Here is a 22,283-nt window from a genome sequence, read left to right as displayed (position 1 = left end):
CCGTTTCGCAAACCCACGTAGAATAAGAACAAAATGTCCAATGGAGGGGGTAATAATTACAATCGTCAATTGTAAATGATTCTGGCTACTTTGTGGAGCAGTGTCACACAAGTTTACAAACCACTGTCAGTTTGCAGCTGAAACAGCGATTGGAATCAATTTAAGCAATAAAGCGATTCTTACATCATTGTCGCTAGATAGGTTGCTGCTATACATATGTACGTACATATGTTTGTACATTTACAACACACTTGCTAAAAATACCTGTCTATGTTATACTGGTTTAGAATGAGCAGTCATCGTCATTTCATCATGACTATGGGATGTGATCAATTCTACTGTTCTGTAAGCTCACCGTAATTTATGCTCAGAAACTGTGAAGGAAGGGCACTCAAGAATCAGTTGTTAATATATTTTTGTTGCTTGAAAATCGAAACAGTAAAAACTTTTAAATTATATATGAAATTCTCTTAGTGTTCTATGTTTTATTTTTTTTTTGTTATTTTTTTATATGGTAGTCTTTTCCACATTCCCATATTAAATATTCCGTCATTATCGTCGAATGCACCTTATATTGCGTATGTCTGTCTGAGTTGCCTCTAATTTTCCTTATATTACACACTTTTAGTAATAATATACTAAGTACGTGTGGCTGTGCGGTGGCGCTTGGTGTCAACATGTCTGCGAAATCGCCTCTACGGCGTCATTTAGCTGCACATTTCATTTGCTTTCGTCATTTTGAAGATATCTTTTGCCAAATACAAGTGCATGTGGGCGCTTGTTGTGTGCGCGTGGCGCCTAAGTGTGGGGTTTTATGGTTCAAAGAGTGTATGTCGGAAGGGATGATGATATGGCGTAACTGAGTCAAGGGCGGTAGTATATAAAATGTATAATATGTGCTAATATTATAATGTTTTTAATATATGAAGAAGCACATTATTTATTTGAAAATTATTATACAACTAATTAAATTTCTATGTATGTATGTACATAAGTATGTATAACTCTGAAAGCCATGGAAATGTTAATATGATGTCATATTTTGCTCCAATTCCACGTCGATATTACTATACACATATTTGCATATATGTATGTATGTATGTAAATATACATTGATTTTCGCTCTCTACTTTTCACCTTTAACCCAGTGTTAATAACATTCTATTATTGTGTCTTTAAAAAAGAAAAAAACATGCACTTTAAAACAATTTACTCGCCATTGTCTACACTTTGCGTAACCATTATCAGTTGCCTTATCACATTGTGTGTTTACTTTTATTTTGAGTGTCATTTTCCGCTCGCTCAAAGATGCTGTAGCTGTGTTAGAGTAGACTATAGCTCAAATTGCTCCGAAATTCAATGAGAGAACGGCAAAGCGAAATCCGATAATCGCCATGCCAAGTTTATGATGTACATACTTATATTATACTTTATGGCCTTGCCTATTCTTGCCTTATTCTTAAAGTAGTGTTTAAAAAAACGTGATTTGCAGATAAGAGTGATAAACAAGAAAGCACGTTAACTACTTGATACCCTTCACAAATAAAGAGCGAGGCACTAGTTCACCGTCATTTCATTCTAGTTGTTACAAACTTCGTGGCAAGCTTATACTCTGTATAGGATATAAAAAATATATAGAATGCATATATTTTCCAAATATCAACAAATGACTGTAAAATTTTTTATTGCATGAGGCACATTTTCTAATCTTATCATTTGATATCATTTCTTATTATAAAATGCACCGTTATCATTATTCTTTAGCTATCTTATATTACAAATTTCTTATATATCATTACAGCTACGTACAAAGGACGCGCACACTACTAAAAATACACAACAACAATAACACAAATAAATAAACTGTTTTCTGGCGACGCACACACAAGTCGCCGCAACGAGCACAATTACTAAGCCAGCACAAATTATGGGCGCTAGCAACGTCCTACAACAGCGCCTGCGTGGCAGCGGCTGCTACATGTCCTTGGCCTGTTCCATTGGCTCGATGAGTTTGGCCTGCGGCAGCCTGCTGCAGATACCCAATATTACAGATCGCATTTCGCTGCAGCGTGGCCTCTTCCTCACCTCGCTGGGTTTCATATACTTTGTGTCGCTGACAGATTTCTGCAATAAGTACCTGTTGAAGACGAAACGCGGTTTGCAGTTTCGCAAAAAATATCGCCTTATGATGTCGGATGTGCTGGAGATTACTAATAAGTGAGTACACGTGTGTTGTAATTAGTTATGAATCACGTGGATATTTATTTAGCGCTTGGTATGCTCGTGTTTAGGTGCTGCTTCAGTAAAAGACATGAGTATGTACATACATACATATTTACTATGTAGACTAAACGCCAAAATTTTGCTATTTTTAGAATTATTCTAGGTTCAAAAAGTTTAGTTCTCATTTCGTATAAATTTTATTAAGAAAATATACATATATACATATGTATATATAATGAATTATTTTGTTTTAAATTTTGTATATTTTTTATCTCTGTTAATTTTGATGTCGCTATTTGACTCATGCAGTTCTTGTTTTACCATTATTTTAGCCAATATTGTATTTTGCAGTTTCGCAAAGGTTTTAGTGTAAATTATTTTTTCAATTATACATGTTCATTGAAATTTCATGAGTCAAATCAGTTCGCGGTTTCCATTATTTTAGCCAACACTGTATTTTAATATTTATTTATTTTAACCGCAATAAGCTTGCACCCAATTTTGTGACATCAAAGCTTAACAGCTTGATTCAAACGAATACATACATACTTACCTGCATATATAGTACATATGTACATATGTATGTATGTGTAAGTATGTATGTCGAAATAAAATTGTCAATTGTTCAATGCGTTTAATTGCGTGCTATCGAAAATGTTAAATATTTATATCAATCCTGTCATAACCAAATGCTCATTAAAAATATAAAGATAAGATACATACCCACTTACACACACATACGTTTTGTTCTTTGTCAGCTGTTGCGGTTGTTAGTCTGTTAATTGAGTGTTTGTTTACCTGGCAAGCACGCTATTATCGCCACAAAAAAATATAAAAAATAATTGTATAGCATGTTTGCATTTTGTTGGGAATTGTGTAGTGAAAAGTGTCTCTGTAGTGATCAATAATATATAATTTTCGGAGCAAGTGAACAGTTTTCGAATTAAAGAGGGCAACAGGCGCTGTTGATACTTTTTAAGCCAAGCACATTAAATTTAATTTATTATTATTCGTTAAAGCTATCTATAATGAAAGTGAAAGGCTTTAAAGTTAAAAACAAAACTAAAAAGTTAACTTCGGCCGCACCGAGCAGAATTCTCCTCACAAATAGAAATGTTTCCATACAAGCGCTTGATTCCGACCGTTCAGTTTATGTGGCAGCTATATGCTATAGTGGTCCGAAAGCGGCGAACAATGTTTTTCATATTAATATATTATGTACTATGCATTACTAGTTGTTGTAGTTTTAGCGGTATAATTCTGCCGAGTTGTCAGTTTTTGGCCAAATTCCACGCATCGCGAAGCTATAATTAGCATTTATATTCTTAAATTTAGTCACTTAGCCATATTTTTAGATTTTTGTGCGATTACTTATTTGCAATTTTATCTATTTTTACACTTTTAATAATGTGTTTTTGCTTGCGTTGCATTTGCTTCAAAGTTCAAAGGCTTAGGATATGGCATTTACCATTTTTTGCTACTTAAAACGAGTGACAAGTGCTCTCTGAATCGATTTGCATATTTGCGAAAAAGGGCACGAAAATTAAACGCTACAGAGTGTTTGACAAATACCAGGTGCTTAATTTGAATTTAAGTCTTTAGGTGAAATATATTTGTAAAGTTTACTAAATGACGAATAAATTAGACCGCATATAACCGCAATGAACGGAAAAGATGAGAAGTACGTCAGTTTACAACTTTATTCGAGATGTCACTTTCATAAATAATCAAAATGTTATTGCTGTCATCCGTTTACTCTATCGACAAGCGATCCCCGAAAAGTTCCTGCCTTGCGGGTATCAAATAAATAGAGTTTATCTCTTCTGAGCTCCAAATTAGTAAAGATACCTGAAGCCTCTCTAGAAACGAGCAACTTGTCGTTAAATACACCGATTGTAGGCAGCGGTCACAATGTCCGCTCCAGATTTCACAAAAAAACCTCACAACCAGTACAACTCTTATATTATGAACTTCAATATTGTTTACAAAAAATTTTATAAAGAAACTTGAAGTAAGATATACATAATTCTATATACAGGTCACATACTTGTATGTATGCAGATATGCAATTTGGTCCTTCAAGCGACGGCCTATTCAATCCTATTTAAGCTGCCACGTTCCCATTGAACTTCTCGCTAATGGCTTAAGGTCTGACAACCGACAGGCATTTGGCTCGACATGTTTCGATTTCTGTGAGTCTTTCGAACGTTTTACCCGATTGTTTCGCTGTATTAGCTGACGCAGCGTGATGGGCGTGTGAAAGGATATGGTGTAGTCACTGCATGGATTATTTGAATCCGATTTATCGGTTTCTTTTGGCGTGATCATATCCGATTTTGGTACTAATCTGCTCTCGTTTGCATGCATCAATTTCGATTCGTGACCTCCCAGCCATGTGCTTAATCCTTTGTTGGACTCGGACAGCAATACACTCGAGCCGCTACTCGAACCCAGCGTACTGCTACTGGTCTTGGTATTTATACACTGCACTGCTTTGTCCTCGCGCTGCTGCGGCTTTGTTGCCTTATCCTTTATATGCCTGCTGTGCTTGATACGACGACGAAAAGTTCGGTAGTGACGAAATGATTTCTTCTTACCACCAACACGCGTCACTTTGCTTATTCGCTCAACACTTCTTTTGGACTCTTTATGCAGCGCCTTAGGCAGACTCAGCATACTAAGCCGCTCAGCTATTTTGCTAATGGGCTTAGTTTTTGTTGTGGTCTTAAAGGCTTGCGTGAGGCGTCGCAGTATAGCTATGCTCGTGTCTCCTTTTTCTGCGCAAACCGCTTTACCAAACTCTGAACTTTGTTTTAAACTTTGGAAACATTTGAAGCTGCTCCTGCGCGGGCACCAAATGGATATGTCACTTAGTTTTTGCGTGAAATCTCGGAAATTAGTCTTTCGTAAGCGGTCGGCCTGGGAAGTGGCTGTTGAAAGCTCCAACTTTGGCGTTTTACGCACCGATGGTGAAATTGGTACCAGTGACACTTCTTTTAGTGATTGATGCTGTAGAGCTCTGCCAGCTATCTGCGCATTGCCTGTGAAATTTGTGGCTTTTAAAGTTTGCTTCCTCTTCTTCAGCGCTACCTTCATCTCCAGAACTGACTGTTGCATATTTACTCCTTTCTTCAAAGTATCGGCAAGCTTCTTCTTAACGATTACTGATTTGCGCAATACTTGCGTATTGAGTTGTTCTGCGCCACCTTCCACGCGCTCGCTAACGGTGCGTCGTTTCTCGTTCTCCAAATTCTTTTTGCTCTTGGCGAGCGCTTCTTCGAAATGTGCGGAAAGCGAGTACTTGTCTCGGCGTCCCCTTGACCCAATATACAGGCTACGCTTTTTACAATTAGTTGACACTGGCGGTGTGGACTGTGAGGAGCGTGGACGTTTTTTCCTACCAGGGTGCGTCCACATATAACCCTCCTGTGAAGAGTTGAACGACAGTTCACGTGGTTTCATTATCCATTCCACAGCTCTGGTATCATATGGCTTTTGCACCGACGTTTGAGCGCGACAACGACGGAATCCATTGCGCATCTTCTCGAATACCACATTATGAAAGTTCCAGGCGCCAGCCCTATTGATATTCGTCTCATGCTTCGGTTTGGCGCTAACATAGGGATTATTGCCGGTGTTGAGCGTCACATGCCACAAATAATTGCTGTTGTTGCACTCACTTTCATGATGAAACCTTTGGTCGCCGAGTTTACGCATTTGACACACATCTTTGAGTCTAATGGGCGGGTCGCGGTGATATACTCGCTGAATGGTCTTTGCGATTTTATTGTGCGGACAAATTTCACCTTTATCAAATAGTATGGGCTCGTAAATTGGAAATTTTGGCATTTTTTTATTTATATTTTTTATTGTTGTCTAATTTTGTAAATTGTCTGCCGGAAAATAGAAGAAAACAGCTTTTGAGCGACGAAAGCGACTGAGTCGAAAGAAAAATTACAGATGTTCTTAAAATTCTTTTACAAGACCTGCACTACACAATTTTATTTCGTACAGTAACAAAGTACAAAAGATTCCCCAAGGACAGAAAGGAATTCAGATTCTGAAATACATATATGATTATAGGAGATCCTCTTAAAAAGAGCTCGTGTGTTCTTTTCATTTATAACCAATAGTATATCTTCGATGTGATTCCTCTCGAATCATTGCTCAACCCTGTGGTTTTCAAACCTACTCTCGGCCACTATTGTAGGTCCGTTGAAAAATATTCTTTATGATCCCTGATCAACCCGGTGGCTGTAAAACTTATACTCAACGACAATAGTAGGCCCGTTGTTACATAGTTCTATATTGAATAGGAGCAACGATATACATACATATGTAGCTCTGAGAGACTTCAACCTTTTTTGTAAGAGTTTCATGTGATCCTCCTTTCTCTCTCATATGGGCGGAGGAGTTCTGTGATCGATGAAAGGGCATTACCTAAGCGAATCTAGCTCTCTACGCTACCAACTGTAGATGACCCCGAGAAGTTTTTTTGAATACTCTGTCTTACCTTTGACTGCGGAGCCCTGCATATCAATCGAAAATAAAAGGAATTAATTTCAAATTTCTTCAATTTATTTATTTTTTGGCTAGAACACAGTTGTCTCAACTGCGCATGTTTTCGAAAGCGGTTGTGCCAGCCGGTCATGCAAATTTTGTGCTATTTTCAAAAAGTGTACAAAGATATTTTACAAATTTTATTTCCAAATTGACCGCTTTCTATGCGGACGACTTTCCCCTGCCTTTCAAATAGATATTTCTTAGACGAAAAATCTTCGCTTTCGGCGGCGTTGGGGTTTTTTCTTCGTTGGACTTGAATTCGGTAACATGAAATCCGGTAAGATCTTCGTGCTGGGTTCTTGTTTGAACATATCCACGGAGCTTAAATTGCGCGGCAAATAGATAGCGCTATTGGCGTTACGGTAATACTCCATTTCGACGACGGACAAGGTCCTTTGCAGCTTATTTTTATTGCGCCAACACATTCCCCTATTCTGTACCGTAGAATTGGCGGTCAGTTTCCTGCTATTAGCTCGCTTGGGTAAACCGCCGCTGAAAATTGGCAAATACTCCATCTTCAGAAAGTTAAGGCCCACAATGTGACTTTCAATGCTTCTTTTCTGTAGCCAAAAAACAAATGGAAGAAATTAACGAAAATTCTATACGACAGTTAGAGCTTTGGTAACTTTTCATGACGCGCAGATACCTCAGCTCTGTTTGTGGCGCAGTTTTAGCAAAAACTTACAATTGAAATTGCGCGGTTTTTAATGCTTTTACAAAGTTTTTTATGGTAAATTTCGACGAATATATTTTATGGAAAACTTCTTGTTAAAGTGAAGAAGAGCATCAAATGTCGGCTCTAAAAAAAAATTGTAAGTGCAGCCAGAGATCGTTTGTCGTTATAGAAGTTTACACAGGGAGTTACTGAACGCCATTTTTAGAAAAACTGGGGCACGTTTCGTTAGGTCTTGCAACATCTGCGTGGTTTTATTGGAATACGTGAGAGACCGCTGATCTTCGTTAGGGACGCCGATCGTTTGCTTATCTAAGCTGATTTTCTTTGTCTAGTGATCTAGTTGTAATAGATTGTTTCCGACATTGTGGATGAATATTTTTAGTCGACAATAGATGTCACTTCGAGGATTTCACATGCATCGATGGAGTTAGAGTAGATTTCTGGGTTAGTCATATGATCTCTGAAGCATTTCTTGGGCGTTTCGCTTGGCTGAGACTGGTCCCTCATACTGTGTTGTGAGTCAGTTGGATGGGAGAGAAAAGCTCATACGACTATCAATTTTTATTGTATATTTTCAAACGCATAATTACAAATATGTGAACTGTTTCATAAGCTTGTAGTTCTTACTGTTATGTGGATCTGTAAAAGCTTACCGTTGAAATCTGTCTTGTTGCACATTTCGCACATAACAATAACAACCCTCCAGCATATGTATGTAGAAAATGGCAAATTCTAAGCATTACTAACCCCCGGCAAGATTTTTCTTAAGTAAAAACTGAAATAATACTGGTTATAGCGGCCAAAAAATGCCAGCGCCATTACGCTGTAAATTCAGCTGCTTGCGCTCCTCGTTCCACACGCGCGTCGGATAGTGTATGGCGCGTTCTAAACATTCGCCGGTTAGCGTGGTACGCTGCAGATTTTTAGCGCGCTCAGCTTTCTCCTCAACTTCAAGCGCCTGCCTAACCGTGCCCTTGCGCCATAATTGCTGCTTTCGTAGCAACTCGTCCTGGTATTGCGTGTAGCTGTCACCCTCGCTGCCACCATATTCCACTGTAATACATTCTATGTCCGAATCGGTCTGCTCATCATCCGTTATGCTGAAACGTTCTGCGCGACAGTGCTTAGGTGTGGCGTGGATCGTCGCCGGTATAAACGCCGGACTCAAACGTGGTTGTGGCTCATAATTTAGTCGCCCGTTTGCGTCCGCTTGTAGTTCTTTGATATTTCGATGTGCGCCTGTTTTCTTGTAAAAAGCTCTACAACGTGCGCAGCGCTGCTCGTTTTGTGTCTGCAAGCCGTCCGTTTTGCAGGACTCACTGGAAAGTCCGCTCGAACTTGTAGCACTTTGATTTGCCGCTGAAAGGATATTCAACATTTTTAACTGCGTATTCTCGGGGTTTGAGCTGCCGAAACTTTCCTTAGTATTTTCCGCCTTCCGCTGTGATACCGCCGACATCTGCGACGCTTGACTTGAAAGTTTCGGTAATTCCTCTTGTCTGCCGCTTTCCAAACGCGGACGTGTCGGACTGTAATTCAAAACGCAACTTAGCTCTATGTTGGATTGCGACTTTTTAAGTTGTTTGGCTCCCAGTTCGTTAGAGTCGTTGGCTGTCTTCTCCTGTTTTAAGCGTTGTGCTGCTATGGCGGCTTGCTCAGGCCAGAGTCGTGTGATCTGATGATTCGAATCGCTTTTTTGCTCTATAAGCGGCCGTTGATTTGCGCGCTTCTCCGCGCTCGAGCTCTTCGATATTGATTTCTTCTGTTTCTCAGCTCGGTAAGTGCTACTGTTCACGGGTAAAGGTATACGGGATTTCCTAGCAAATTTATTGTTTAATTCGTGTAGTCGATTTGTTACATGCGGTTTGTTGTGTTGTTGTTGTTGAAGCGCGCTTTCAACCGCACTGAGACCACAACTCTCGGACAAAGATGGTGTGCTATTTGGCGACTTCAATTGTCCGTTTCCACTAACTAGTTGTGACGGTTTCACTGCAGGTTCTATTTCAGACTTCGATTGTTTACCCGTCATATGCAAAGATTGTGCCATTACTGTGGTAGGACCGAGTTTACACTTACCGCTGCTTGGCATCGTTAACATTTTACTTTGATTAATTTTAGCTAAACGCAAGATTTCTTCGGGCTGCGCAATGAATTCATCTGCGGCGTAGAGTTTGCCATCCGGGCTGGAGAGTTTGGTCAGCAGTGTTCGCAGCGAGTGCTGTGGCAGCAGCTCGTTCATGGTCAGTTCGGCGCAAATTGCCGCTCTTTGTTCCAATAGCATATCAGAATCAGATCCTTGTGCTTCTCTAAGAAAATTGGCTTGCGTATTGCGTTCGGCATTTTTATTAGACTGCGGATAGCCTGTTACAGTACCACTCGCATGTTCTTTCTTACTTGCTTTTGTGTTTGCGTTCATCTTTTTTATTGATCCGTGGCCACTGGCGGCCTTGAGGGAGTTAGCTTCATAGCTATTATTAGATTTAGGCACCATTGTTCGCGCCATATTTCTGGCGTTACTTAGAGCATACTCCTCTATGTCGTTAAAGGCGGGTTCAATTGCTTGCTTACAGCATCCATCAGCTCTGCAAGTTTCTTTAGTTGTTTTAAAAGCTTTAGGTTGTGTGGCTCTCTCTTTACAAGCGCAATCATCCCTACACCTTTTGAGCTCATCCCTTGCCAGCTTGGGTGGTCCTGCTTGATATGACTTAACCGTAATTTTTCTCCGTGCCTCTATCCTATCTTCATAGTAGCTGGCGGGCACATACTCCTCCTCATTTTTTTTAGTGGTTTCCTTCTGGTTTGTTTTGTCCTTGCGTATGCGTATACTTAAACGCTCTTCAGAGCTGGTGCTGTTGTTAATTTGTGGATCTGCAGTATTTTTATCGCTGTAATTCCCCTGTTGCGCTTCCACCGAATTTCTTCTGCTCCCTTGCTCGCTTTTACTTACTGCATCCTTCCAGCTCTTATCACCTTTACGTTCCGTTGCCATACTATTTTGCATTAATGTAATATATTCGTTTTCGTTATCTTCAGCTGATTTACTGCTCTTGCTATTTCTGCTTTGTTTTTTAGTCGATTTTCTTTTATTTTTTGTCGGCTCTGGGCTGCCGTTGCTGTAACGCTTCGGGCTAGATATTTCGTTATTGGTGGGGCCTCCACTTTGCAGTTCTATGGTTCTTGTGAATGTTTGTGTCACTGTTCTGCTTTCGATTGGATCGCAAATGCATTCAAAATTTCTTAGCTTCGTTCTCTCACTTTTAGGTACCGATATTGGGATTTCGTCTGATTCGCAAGTGCATACACTAGTTCGTGGAGCAACCCTCTCGCTTTTAGGTGCTGATGCTGAACTGTCGTCTGTTTCGCAAGTGCATTCAAACATCTGTGCTTTAGACCTCCCACTTTTATGCCTGACTGTTCGGGCTTCGTCAGAATCGCAACTACATACACCGGCTTGTGGATGAACTCTCCCTGTTTTTGGCCTGACTGTTGGGATTTCGTCCGGTTCACAAGTACATTCAAATGTTTGTGGTCCTGTTTTCCTGCATTTAGGTGTCCATGTTGAGCTTTTGCCTGCAACTTCGTCTAAATCGCAAGAACATACACCAGATTGTGGCTTCATTCTCTCACCTTTAAGCCTGACTGTTGGGTTTTCATTAGAGTCGCAGGTACATACACCAGGTTGTGGCTGCATTCTTTCAACTTTGGACCTGACTGTTGGGTTTTCGTCATAATCACAAGTACATACACCAGCTTGTGGTTGGACTCTCTCTGTTTCAGACCCGGCTGTTGGGATATCGTCTGGTTCACAAGTACATTCAAATGTTTGTGGTCCTGTTCTCCTGCATTTAGGTGTCCATGTTGAACTTTTGCCTGCATCACAACTGCATACACCGGCTGGTTGTTTGATTCCTTCTGGTTTAGGTCTGACTGTTGGTCTTTCAGCAAAGTTACAAGTGCAAACTCCTTTCCGATTTTCATATGAATGTGTTCTATTCTGCAATTCGTCTGTTACAATTTTTTGTATGTGACTTTTAACCATCTCATGCATAATCTCTGTGGCGAGCTCCTTAGCTTTCGAAGCGCAATCGCATACACAGTTTTCATACATATTTTGTGCTTGTGTTCTGTCTCTTTCACGATCTCGGTTCCTGCGGTGCTTTCTTAGCAAGTTCGCGATAAACTCTCCTTCATCTTCTTCATCCACGAAGTCGCAAGCCGAATGATAATCACATGAGTCATACTTGTTCTGCCTTAGCGCATTTATACGTTTTGATTTCTCTTGCAAACGCTTTTTCCTTATTATCTCTCTTATGATTTCCGATTCTGTATCCGATAACTTGCTGCCGCAATTGCATTTGCAGCGTGACTTACGTTCCATGCACATTCGTGAGGGTAACTTGGGCTCATTGTTGTCAAATTTTAGTAAATACACGTCGTCATTCACTACAGGCGTGCCAGTTTCGTCCATCAGATCACAGGCGCAAACTCTACACTTTCTTCTATCCCGATTGAGCTGCATAATTTGTTTCACGACTCTTGGATTCGTCGCTGCCAAGCCATCTGCTAAGCTTTTTGGTAAACCATCAACCAGTTTATTTGATCTCTGTAACTGCAGTGACGTGCTGTCCTCACATTGTTCCGTCTGTGTGCCAGCTGTGTCTCTAGCCATTCGGCAAATCGCCACAATGCGACTGCAACACTTTTTAAGTTCTTTGCATGAGGTTCGACTTAGACTATATTGCATATCATCGTCACTCCCGCTATCCGTGTGCTCATATTTTCCGTGGCGCTTGCGACGCATGTCTCTTTCGTTGTAACTACTGTATTCCGAGTAACCGTTAGAGGTTTCATCACAATCGCTGTCGCTAAAAGAATCGCAGTGACGTTTTTTTCTTTTGTTTTTATTTTTATCGCGTTTTTTGCGTAGGCACTCACGTAAATAATCGCTGTTACAGCTACCACTTGAAGTTTGTCTCTGCATTTCTTTATCTGTACTGAATTCCTCATTCATTTCGGGTGTATTCTCTTTTTTGTTGCTATATTTGCTTTCTCTATTTGGTTTAGATTTTTTGTTAGCTGCAACTTCCCCACTTTTTCCTTCGCGGTTAGTTCTCATTGGCCCGCCTTTCTTGCTCTTGCGACTCGCTTTCTCTGACTTTCTACTTCCGCCTTTTTGATTTCCGTGATTTGCTTCGTCTACCAGATTTTGGCTATTGCTATGCTTCACTTCTTCGTGTTCAATTGTTCGACTTTCGTTCGCTTTAATTTCAACGTCTATGAGATCGCTGCTTTTTCCATTGCTCTCCTTCAATCCATCGCTATTGAAAACGTTGTAATTCTCAGTTTCTTCTACAGAATTTTCTACTCCTGCAAATTGCCTCAAACCTTTATAATACGTATCCATGGTAGGATTGTTTATGGCATCTGTGGATAAATCTAATTTTTGGTTTGGAAGATTTGTTTGTTGAAGGGACTCGTTGCCAAGGCTATAAACATTTTCTGCTTTTTGGGTTCGACTTGGGGTGGCGTCTGCTATTTGGCCGTTTGATGTCAGATACTGTTTGGATGTCTGTTGTGTCTCTAAATATCGAAGCTCATTGATGTTTTTGGCAGTTCCGCTAATATTGATTCCATCATTGACCGTTACATATTGGTTTGACGCACTTGCTGGCTGCCTGGTCTGGTGGGTTTGCTCACGTGACTTCCTGAGCAAACTGAATTCGGTATTTTGCTTTCTTCCTTCGACTGAAATTGGCTGTATAGGTTGTTGTGTTACAGTAAATTGTTGACTAAACTGCGTTGGTGTTTCAGCACGCATATTCGACTGTTCCAGAGATTCTACAGTAGGCATTGTCTTTTGTAACGTCGGCCCTTGTGGTGTGCGCGAGAGCACATATTCCTCGACATGGGATTTATATATGCCTTTCGGCAGAGTTCGTATCGAGGCATGTATTGCTGCGCCTGTTGGTGGTGGGGTGCATGCTACGGGTTGTCTGCTTGCTCCAGGCATATACTCTTGCGGCATGCCTGAACGTAGCGGCATTGGAGTAGGTTGTGAGAAAGCCACGCATGGATATTGCGGAAATGAATAGCGTTGCGTTGTAAATTGGGCATTTTGCACTTTTTCCTGTGCTTGTGCGGGCAACTGCGGAGTCGGTGAAGTTGCAACTGTTGGTGCGAGTGCCTGTGGCTGCGTTGCTGTTGGCGCCAATTGTGGTATCTGACGATATTCTCCTTGTTGCATACATTTACCAGATGTCTTTTCGGCCTCCGTATTTTGTGAGCAAATGCAATTCTTGTTAAAACTGGGATAACGCGTGTTTTGAGTGGGTACATGCGTTATATGCGTTTGATAGACTATTTGCTGCGGCAATTGCATCCCAAAGTGAGCATAATTTTGTTCATAATGGGGCGTGTTCGGTGGTATATCCCTAACTTTGGGCTCGTCTTCATTTGTGATACTCGTATTTTCTATTATTTCTGGCACCTTTGGCGCATAGGCCTCCCGTGTCGGGGCAATACTATTTGTTGTCGTTCCATCCGTCATATCACCCAAAGTACGAAATAATTTATCCATAAATCTCAACATCGCCTTCGTGGCGCAAGGGTTTTCATTTATAGTTGCGGCATTTGGAGGAGTATTTTGAATTCCTGGATGGTTAGCAGTCTGTTCCAAATAATTCCCACTTGGTCCGTCTGCTGTTGGTCGTGGTCCTTGAGCGTTAATAGCCGCTGGTGGATGCTCCCTTGTAATACGCATACAATTTTTGGTGTCTACCCCATTTCTTCTCCTCTTGTAGTCGCATTCGTCATCGGCTTTGTAGACCGAATCATAGTGTGTTCGGATCCTACGGCAATTCTTTCGTTTTCTCTGCCTATCTTTACTGCTGCTTGTCGTAACAGTAATTTCGGAGTCACTCTCCGTCTCCCCATCAGTACTATCACTGTTATTTGCGTACCTCGAGCTAGGGTAAGTAGAATAATCGCGTTCATCTGTCGCGAAGTGCTTATTTTTACCGCGACAGTTGCTATATTGCCACACATAATTATCGCCTTCATAATGTCTCCTTCCGCCGCCTTTTTGACGTGTTATTTCGCCTTCAACGCAAGCGACCTGAGGTATACGGCCGTTTTCCTCAACCGTCAAGAGCCGACGAGACATTGTTCACATTTATAATTTTACGTTTGAAAAATTGAAATTTTCATTTATTATATTTTCAAATATTTTTCATGCCCAACTTCTTTGAATCGTTTAGAGCGATTGCCGTCGAAAAAATATTTAAGAAATATGTATATTTATTTCCACTCAAAAGTAACAACTTTGGATTTAGTACTACTTGCTTTACTTGGGGTTTTGAACAGTATAGAATAGTATGAATAGAACAGTTTAGTTTTCGGTTCTTTTCGGATATCGTGGGGACACGTTCACCTCTTACAATTGCACTGCAACGCTCTGTTCTTTTTGACTCGCATCAGAATATACTCATAGCTTTCATTGTTATTCGGTGAGCATAATGGGATTGAACAAAAATTTTCATTACAATCTACAACCGTGACATTCGGTATGATTCTAACACTGGTGGCTGATAATTTTTGTAGACCATTTTTATAACCATACGGATAGATGGGATAGTTTGTGTTCGCCCCGTTAACCGCCTGACTGCCTGCGCTCTGTACATAATTACCCCCTAAGCTCTCCCGGCCGGCGACACCAGACTGAGTCGAACTCCTTACCGGGTGTGTGAAATGCATATTCTCTGGATCGAATTCTGTGGGATACCTCTCCATAAATGTAAGACTACTATGCTTCTCAACAGCTTCCAATGGCTTAGAAGGCTCTTGTCCGTATTGATGTGATTGCTGTTGTTGTTCGTAATGCTGCTCCATTGGAGGAGCTAATTGATGAGCGTGTTGTTGATTTTGTTCTGGAACTTCAGTGATCGGTTCGGCACTACCAAACGATTGCCTTGGAGCGTTTTCTAATTGATTCTGATTGTCAGTTACATTAGCGAACTGGCCGTTGTTGACATCAAATTGCTTGCCTAAAACGCGGGTTTCAACTGGCTCTGTAAAATCACGTTTGGGATTACTTGGATAGAAGTAAGGTTTTTGTACCATGCCGTTACCATGCAGTTTCTCTGGTGGTGGTAGTGGTGGTGGCTGCGGATGCGGCAGTGTTTGCGGTGGGGGCGTGTATTGCTGGGGTCGAGTTGTCGACGTTGCTTCTGGACTTTCGGTAGGACTTGGCGTAGCAACATCAATTTCGAGTTTCGTGCCATTAGCATTTTGTAGTGTGCATAATTTTTTGAACACCAGTTGGAAACACTGCAGCATTTGCTCTTCACTCAGCTCGCAAAAATGTTGTCCGTTCACAGGCGTCACGCTTTGTTCGCGCGCGTACGCCATTTCCTTCGGTGCGGCAACATTGTTTTTGCCGCGTGTGCAGCTGCAAAAGTCTGCATTCCTATCGTAACCGTTCGAGGGACGTCTATCATAACTATACGACACTCTTTCTTCGTCATGATCGGCAACACTATTTTTGCGGCGTGTGCAGCCGCAAGAGCCTACTTTTCTATCGTAACCATTCGAGGGACGTTTATAATAATTATGCGACATTCTTTCTTCACTGTCATCGTAGTCGTCGGCATGCTTGTATCGTCCACTTCTTGAACCCCTATGCCCGTTGCTGGTGCTATTCCGTGCATGCTTCGATGTATGCTCGTCAATGCTTGTACCACTGTCATAACTATATCGCCTTGGTTTTCGCGTGTGTTCGTGCTTCTTCGTTTTATCCTTACTGTTTCTCCTTCCATTGCCGTTATCGGCCGGCAAACTTTTTTCTTCGATACGAGTTTTAACATATTGCAGAAATTCATTGTCTGTATTTGTTTCATCGGCTCTTGGTAAAACAATTTTATTTCGACTATCCAATTTATAAATGATGGTTTCCATTCGAATATCTCCATCGAGTTTTTGCTTATTGCTGCCGCCCTTGTGCCGCTTTCTCTTGCTCTCCACATCGGATTGCGGTTGTCGTTTGTTGCGTGACTCAAAGGAGGATTTTCTTTCCATTTATGCACATTTGTAATTTTGCGTTTGAATATTTGTTTGTATGCGGTGAATTTTCTTTTCTGATTTTGGTTTACAACAAATTGACACCTTGTTTACACATTTTGAAAACTTTTAACCCTTCGGTGGGGCTCTCGAATTAGCCTTACATCCCAGATCTTTCGAAATAAATCAAGCGCTCAGTTTAGCTTAGGTAAATAGGCTGATATTCGTGAGACCACGTACAATGCCACTTGGACTGCTGGATACACTTGTTCGTTGAAATCCCCGGAACTGTAAAGTACGGATCAAAAAGACCGTTGTATAGCTACCAAAGCCCTAGAAATAGCCGCAAATTTATTCAGTCGGCTAGTATCTACTTCAGGTAAGTCGGCAAGTTCGCAGAAAATATGGCAATCAAATTGCTTCAACCTTACTCTGACCGAAGCTTGACAGTGAAGGGGTCCAGCAGTTGAACAGCGAAATGTTTCACGAAAAATTACTAAAACTGTGTCTTCCCTTTTTAACTCTCCTTGAAAACATTGAATTTAAGCTGGAGCGGTGTGGTCAGCTTGTAGCTCATCTCACCTAGCACTTTTCTCGTAGTCCCACTATCGAAATTGACTCGCAATTGACTAAAGACTGTGGGCTTGTCGGAGGGTTGTGCACAATGCGTCAAAACTTTCCAAAATGAAAGAAATGGGAATGGAAATAAATATGTATATTTAATTTAATAAAAAGATGATTTTACTTCTTAAACAAAAAGGTTTGCGTTAGCAGAAACTATGAAATCTGTAAACTATTAGAAAAATAATTATCAAATTATACTTTAACTTTTTCGCTCCGGAAAGCTACGTTTATTTCTTGGATCCTTTGCACATATTGCAGTTGACAAATTTAACGCGAAGACTACGTCTTACATGAGACCACCCACATACATATTTGCATTGGCAGTCACTGCGGTCACATATAAAATGTAGTTGCTTGCCTTAATTTTGACAACCAATACCGTAAGCATATCCCTTGTGGAAATTCTTGTCGGACTTCCTGCGCGTATCGCTGTTTAGTATGAGACTGTAGGTCATGTGCCTGGCATGCGCCAAGGACACGCCTACCTGTACTGGTTTCCCCAGCACATATTCAGGCACATACGTGTTCTCAATACCCGAATCACTCGTGGAGTTCTCACTTTGCTTTTTCGTTTTGACTTTACGTTTAGGCGTCTTATACGTAGCGCTGGACACTTTTTGCAATTTCCTTTGACTATCTTTATCTTCCTCGGCTTTTGGTTTTTCAATTTCTTTAGTTTTCTTTTGGGATTCTTGTTTCTTTTTAGATTTGTTTTGTAAACTGGACCTGTTCCTTTTTATCGCGAAACTCGAACGGTTTTGTTGACAGTAAGTGAGGCCTTTGGATTTCTTGTCGAATTCGGTTTGCGATAGCAGTATTGGACATCGCTTTTGTTGCATGACTAGATTTTCAAATTCTTCATAGAGCGCACTGCAGTAAGAAATATTTTCAGGTTTCGGTTTGAGGGTTGCTTCATCTACTCTTTTTTGTTTTTTCATGTTAATGCCGTGTTGTGACTTTCGCTGCCGTTTAGCTTTGTTTGGTACACACGTGCTTGAACAGCAAGTCCAAAAGGATGTGCCTGACGACTTGCTCTTCGGTGCTGCATGCTTAGTTTCGCTCGGAATCGGCGCGTTCTCTGTTTCATCTCTGGCAGGAATATCGTCTAGATCGCCATCACACCAATCCCAGCAGGTTCGAAATGACGTTTCCGATTTTGTTTTAGTTCTAGGTCTACTAATTTTCGTTTTGATTTGATCTTGTCGTGGAGGACTTTTAGATTCAATTGGGGCAAGTGGTTTAATGGGTTTTGGTTTAGTACTTCTCTTTTTGCAAAATGCACAGAATGCTTCGAACGGATTTTGGGCCCTCTTCCTAGTTTTGGATTTCATGGGTCTCCTTTTGGTTCCCTCCAAAGTTTTTGGCTTACTCTTTTTATCAAATGAACAGCAAGAAAAAACAGAAGTGTTAGATGGCTTCTTTTGCACCTTTTCTGTGCTTTTGACTTTCTCAGGTTTTTGCTTAGGAACATCTACTTTCTTTGGCTTGTCCTTTTCGAAGATTGGGCAGCAGGTTACTTCAGACGACTTCTTTTTAACTTTTGTCTGTACATTGGTTCTCGGTGGTTTCTTTGGAATATCGTCTGATTTCTTTTGACTATCCTTTTGGAAGAGTGAACAACAGGACGTTTCTGATGCTTTTCTTTTAATTTTTTCCTTTACTTTGGTTCTAGGTGACTTCGGTTGAGAATCATCTGTTTTTCGTTGCTTATCTTTTCTATAAATTGAGCAGCAGGACGCTTCAGATGATTTCTTTTTTGGGGGTTTTTGTTGAGTATATTCCGATTTCTTTTGTTTATCCTTTTTAAACGCCGGGCAGCAGGATACTTCGGAAATTTTTTCTTTCACTTTTATCTTTTGTTTGGTTCTCGGTGGCTTTGATTCGGGTGATTTTTCGCTCTGGAAAGCTGGTTTCTTTAGAAGTTTTTCCTGGTTTTTGAGGTTTTTGGCATCGTCTTCCTTCTTTGTTTTGCTCTTCTTATCGATCGAACAGCACCACATATTAAACAAATTTCTTCGGGTATCATCTGATTTCTTGGGCTTACCTTTTGTAGAGATCGGACAGCATGATTTGCTTGCTGGCTCTTTTTGAACTTTTTCTGAGATTTTCACATGTTTGTGTTCAACTTCCTTTTTGGTCTTATCCTTTTTTGGGATTGAACAACATGACACATTGGGCGATTTCTTTGGTAACTTGTCGTGATCTTTTGCCTTCGGCGGCTTTTGTGCAGTGTCGTCTAATTTCTTCGATTTCTCTCTTTTAGAGAATGAACAGCATGACACGGTAGATTCTTTCTTTTGAGGCTTTTCCTCATCTCGGGTCCTCAATGGTTTTTGTTGAACGTCAGATGGTTTCTTTGATTTATCTGTTTTAGGGAACGAACAACAGGACACATTGGAAGATTTCTTTGGTAACTTTTCTTGCTCTTTTGTATTTGGCGACTTTTGTGCGGTGTCTTCTAATTTCTTAGATTTCTCTCTTTTAGAGAATGAACAACATGACACCTTTGATTCTTTCTTTTGTGGCTTTTCCTGGTCTCGGGTCTTTGATGGTTTTTGTTGAAGATCAGCTTGTTTCTTTGATTTATCCGTCTTAAGGAAGGAACAACACGAAATATTGGACGATTTTTCTGGCAGTTTTTTATGTTCTTTAGACTTCCGCGGCTTTTCTTGAGCATCGTCTAATTTTTTTGATTTCTCTCGCTTGGTCAAAGAACAGCAGGATGCAAGAGATGTTTTCTTGCGGGGTCTCTCGGGACTTTCGGCTTTTGGTGGTGCTTCTTTCTTTGACTTCTCCTTGTTAGACAAAGAACAGCATGACATAAAGGATGACTTCTTTTCAAGTTTTCTCTTAGCACCAGGTGATTGCTCTCGCACTTTTTGTTGGCTAACGATCTTCGCGGGCTTGTGCTTAGAAAAATCCTCCTTCTTTCTTTTATTGTTTATGGCGAACGAGCAGCAAGATACGTTAGAGTCTGTCTTGCGCACTTTTTCAACTTTTTTTGGCTTCTCCGATTTAGGATGGGGCTTGAAAGTTACCGCTGGACGTTTCACATTTTGTATTTTCGGTTTGTTAATTTGTCTACCATTCTGACATCTTCGTCTCAAACAGCCAAAGCAGAAGCAGTCTTTGTGTTTTATCCGTTTGGTACGTTTTTCCTTTCTGTCAGAAGAATAGAAGGAGCTATCTGATTTACTCTTACCAGTTTTAGGTTGCTTTCTACGTTTTACATTGATTTCTGCTGATTTGGTCATTCTGGGTGTGAATGATTCATCCTCGGACCGACGTTTTTTTTTTTTTGACTTCGAGCCGCAACAACCTGGCTCCTCTGGTGGAGGTGGTGGCGGCGCTTTGCGCACCACTTTCGGTTTCTCTCTTGCGTATGTTTGCTTCAATTTTTCCAGTAACTCGATTTCTTCGGGTGTCAGTGGACATTCCAGCGATGCTGTCGGCTTTTTACTTTTCTTGGGTGCGCTCTGCTCCAGTTTATACGCCTCGAATTCCTCCTCCTGCTTATCAGCCTTGGATTTTTTCTTTCGTGTGCCACAACATCCTACCTCGGATTTTTTATCCTTATTCTTTTGCTTCTTATCGTTCTCACGCTGGGATTGTGAGCGACGTTGACGCGAGGAAGCGTCACCTTTACTATTTCTCGTTCTTGTCTTTGTTGTGCTCCCGGCATCAGACTTGCGCGACTTATGCTGTTTATGCTTGGCGCTGTATACTGAGTCATCACTTGAGCTTTCAAGATAGTCAATATCTGCATCATTTTCCCTCTTCTTGTCCTTCTTCTTCTTGAAGCATGTTGTAGCTGTTGTCGGCTTGTTGGCTGTTTGTCGCTGCCTGGGTCTGGTGGTATAGATTGATTTGAGCTCTCTATAACGTCTAACCTCCTCTTGTGTTTTGAATCTTCCATGCAAATACGAATTCGGTCGACTGCGGCTCTTCCTTTCATGCTCTCTTCTCGGAGATTCCCTTTCTTTAGATTTTCTTCTTTTCGATCTCTCCCTTTCTACCCTTTCTTTGGATTTTCTTCTTTTCGTCTTTTCCATGTCTTCCCTTTCTTTCGATTTTCTTCTTTTTTTCTCTTTATCCACCCTTTGCTTACTTCTTGATCGTTGCGACGATTTTTTGAAGCACAAAAATCCTTTTGATTTGTCTTCCTCATCCTCATCTTCCACTACCGTTCGTGAGTAAACTTTCGATAATCTACGTAATTCCTGTTGCACATCTTCATCTAGCATCACATCACAATCGCAGTCACAGCCGTATATGTCCGTTAACGATTCGCCCATTTGCTTGGCGTGCGGATTGAACCAAAGTTCACGCACCTCCTTCCCCTTCCGCTTGCCGCGTGCTTCATCGCGTTTAAGACTCGATTTGGGCTTCGCGCCGCGTGGTTTAGCTGAAGGCATTATGAATATACGATATGGGTATTCTTTTTGACAGGATCACACAAATATGTAACTGTATTGGAGAATGCGTGACCGCAGGTTTTCCACAAATCAGTTAAATTTTTGTTGTGTTTTTATTTAAATATTTTTTTTTTTGCTCAATTATTTGCGCATGCTGATCGCGCTAATTTTGGGTAACGTAATCCTTTACGTTGTTTTATTTGTAATTTATTAATATTTTTTAAACGTAAAAATTTCGAATTTGTTTACAAAAATGAACAAAAAATTTTGAATATAAAATATCAATGAGAGATAAATTGTTGAAAGGAAAGCAAGTGCCGAAAAGTTTGATTGAAGATCATTTGTAAAATTCCCTACATAACGTTGCATGTAAGTGGGAATCGAAGAGAGGAAAAGTGTATGATTTTTTGTAAAAATCTGATAAACTTATGGTAATTCTATCCTGTAAAATCTTGTATAAGTCCCACCGATGTCATTTGCCTATCTCGAATACGCGATTTGATATCACTGCTGGGTTGCAGCCATCGATCTTGATTACTCGAACAGCCCGATTCAGGGTCGTAAATAGCACGTTAGATAGAAACCACCGTCAAGTCCGAAGAACCGAAGAAAAAAGATTTTAATCGCCGCAACCACAAGAAAGATCTACTGATTAAATAACATAAATATTCGCGCTTCCGTATGATATAAGGTTGTCAAATATCTCCCTTCCGCCTTTTTCCTCATTA

General features: G+C 40.7%; 2 protein-coding genes across 5 annotated transcripts in view; one reads left to right on the top strand and one right to left on the bottom strand.

Moving 5' to 3' along the window:
- LOC120775361 (ceramide synthase) overlaps positions 1–22,283 on the top strand; it is a 38,582-nt gene that overhangs the window by 1,169 nt on the left and 15,130 nt on the right. For 3 of the 4 annotated variants that reach the window (XM_040105520.1, XM_040105521.1, XM_040105522.1), the window contains exon 2: positions 1,802–2,217. In XM_040105520.1, coding sequence (XP_039961454.1) covers positions 1,928–2,217 — 290 coding nt within the window. In that variant the 5' untranslated portion in view covers positions 1,802–1,927. Of the gene's footprint in view, positions 1–1,801; positions 2,218–22,283 lie in introns of those variants that run through there. The other variant, XM_040105523.1, reaches the window with a different exon arrangement.
- LOC120775362 (microtubule-associated protein futsch-like) lies at positions 17,360–21,746 on the bottom strand. Its single transcript, XM_040105524.1, has 2 exons — positions 21,266–21,746; positions 17,360–21,172 (listed from the first exon to the last, which is right to left on the bottom strand). The coding sequence occupies exons 1-2, from the start codon at positions 21,553–21,555 to the stop codon at positions 17,500–17,502; spliced, it is 3,963 nt and encodes a 1,320-aa protein (XP_039961458.1). The 5' UTR covers positions 21,556–21,746; the 3' UTR covers positions 17,360–17,499.

This window comes from Bactrocera tryoni, chromosome 4 (genome assembly GCF_016617805.1).
Source record: "Bactrocera tryoni isolate S06 chromosome 4, CSIRO_BtryS06_freeze2, whole genome shotgun sequence".
NCBI classification, from domain to species: Eukaryota; Metazoa; Arthropoda; class Insecta; order Diptera; family Tephritidae; genus Bactrocera; species Bactrocera tryoni.
The sequence above is the reverse complement of the archived record's forward strand: the minus strand, read 5'-3'. Positions and strand labels throughout refer to the sequence as shown.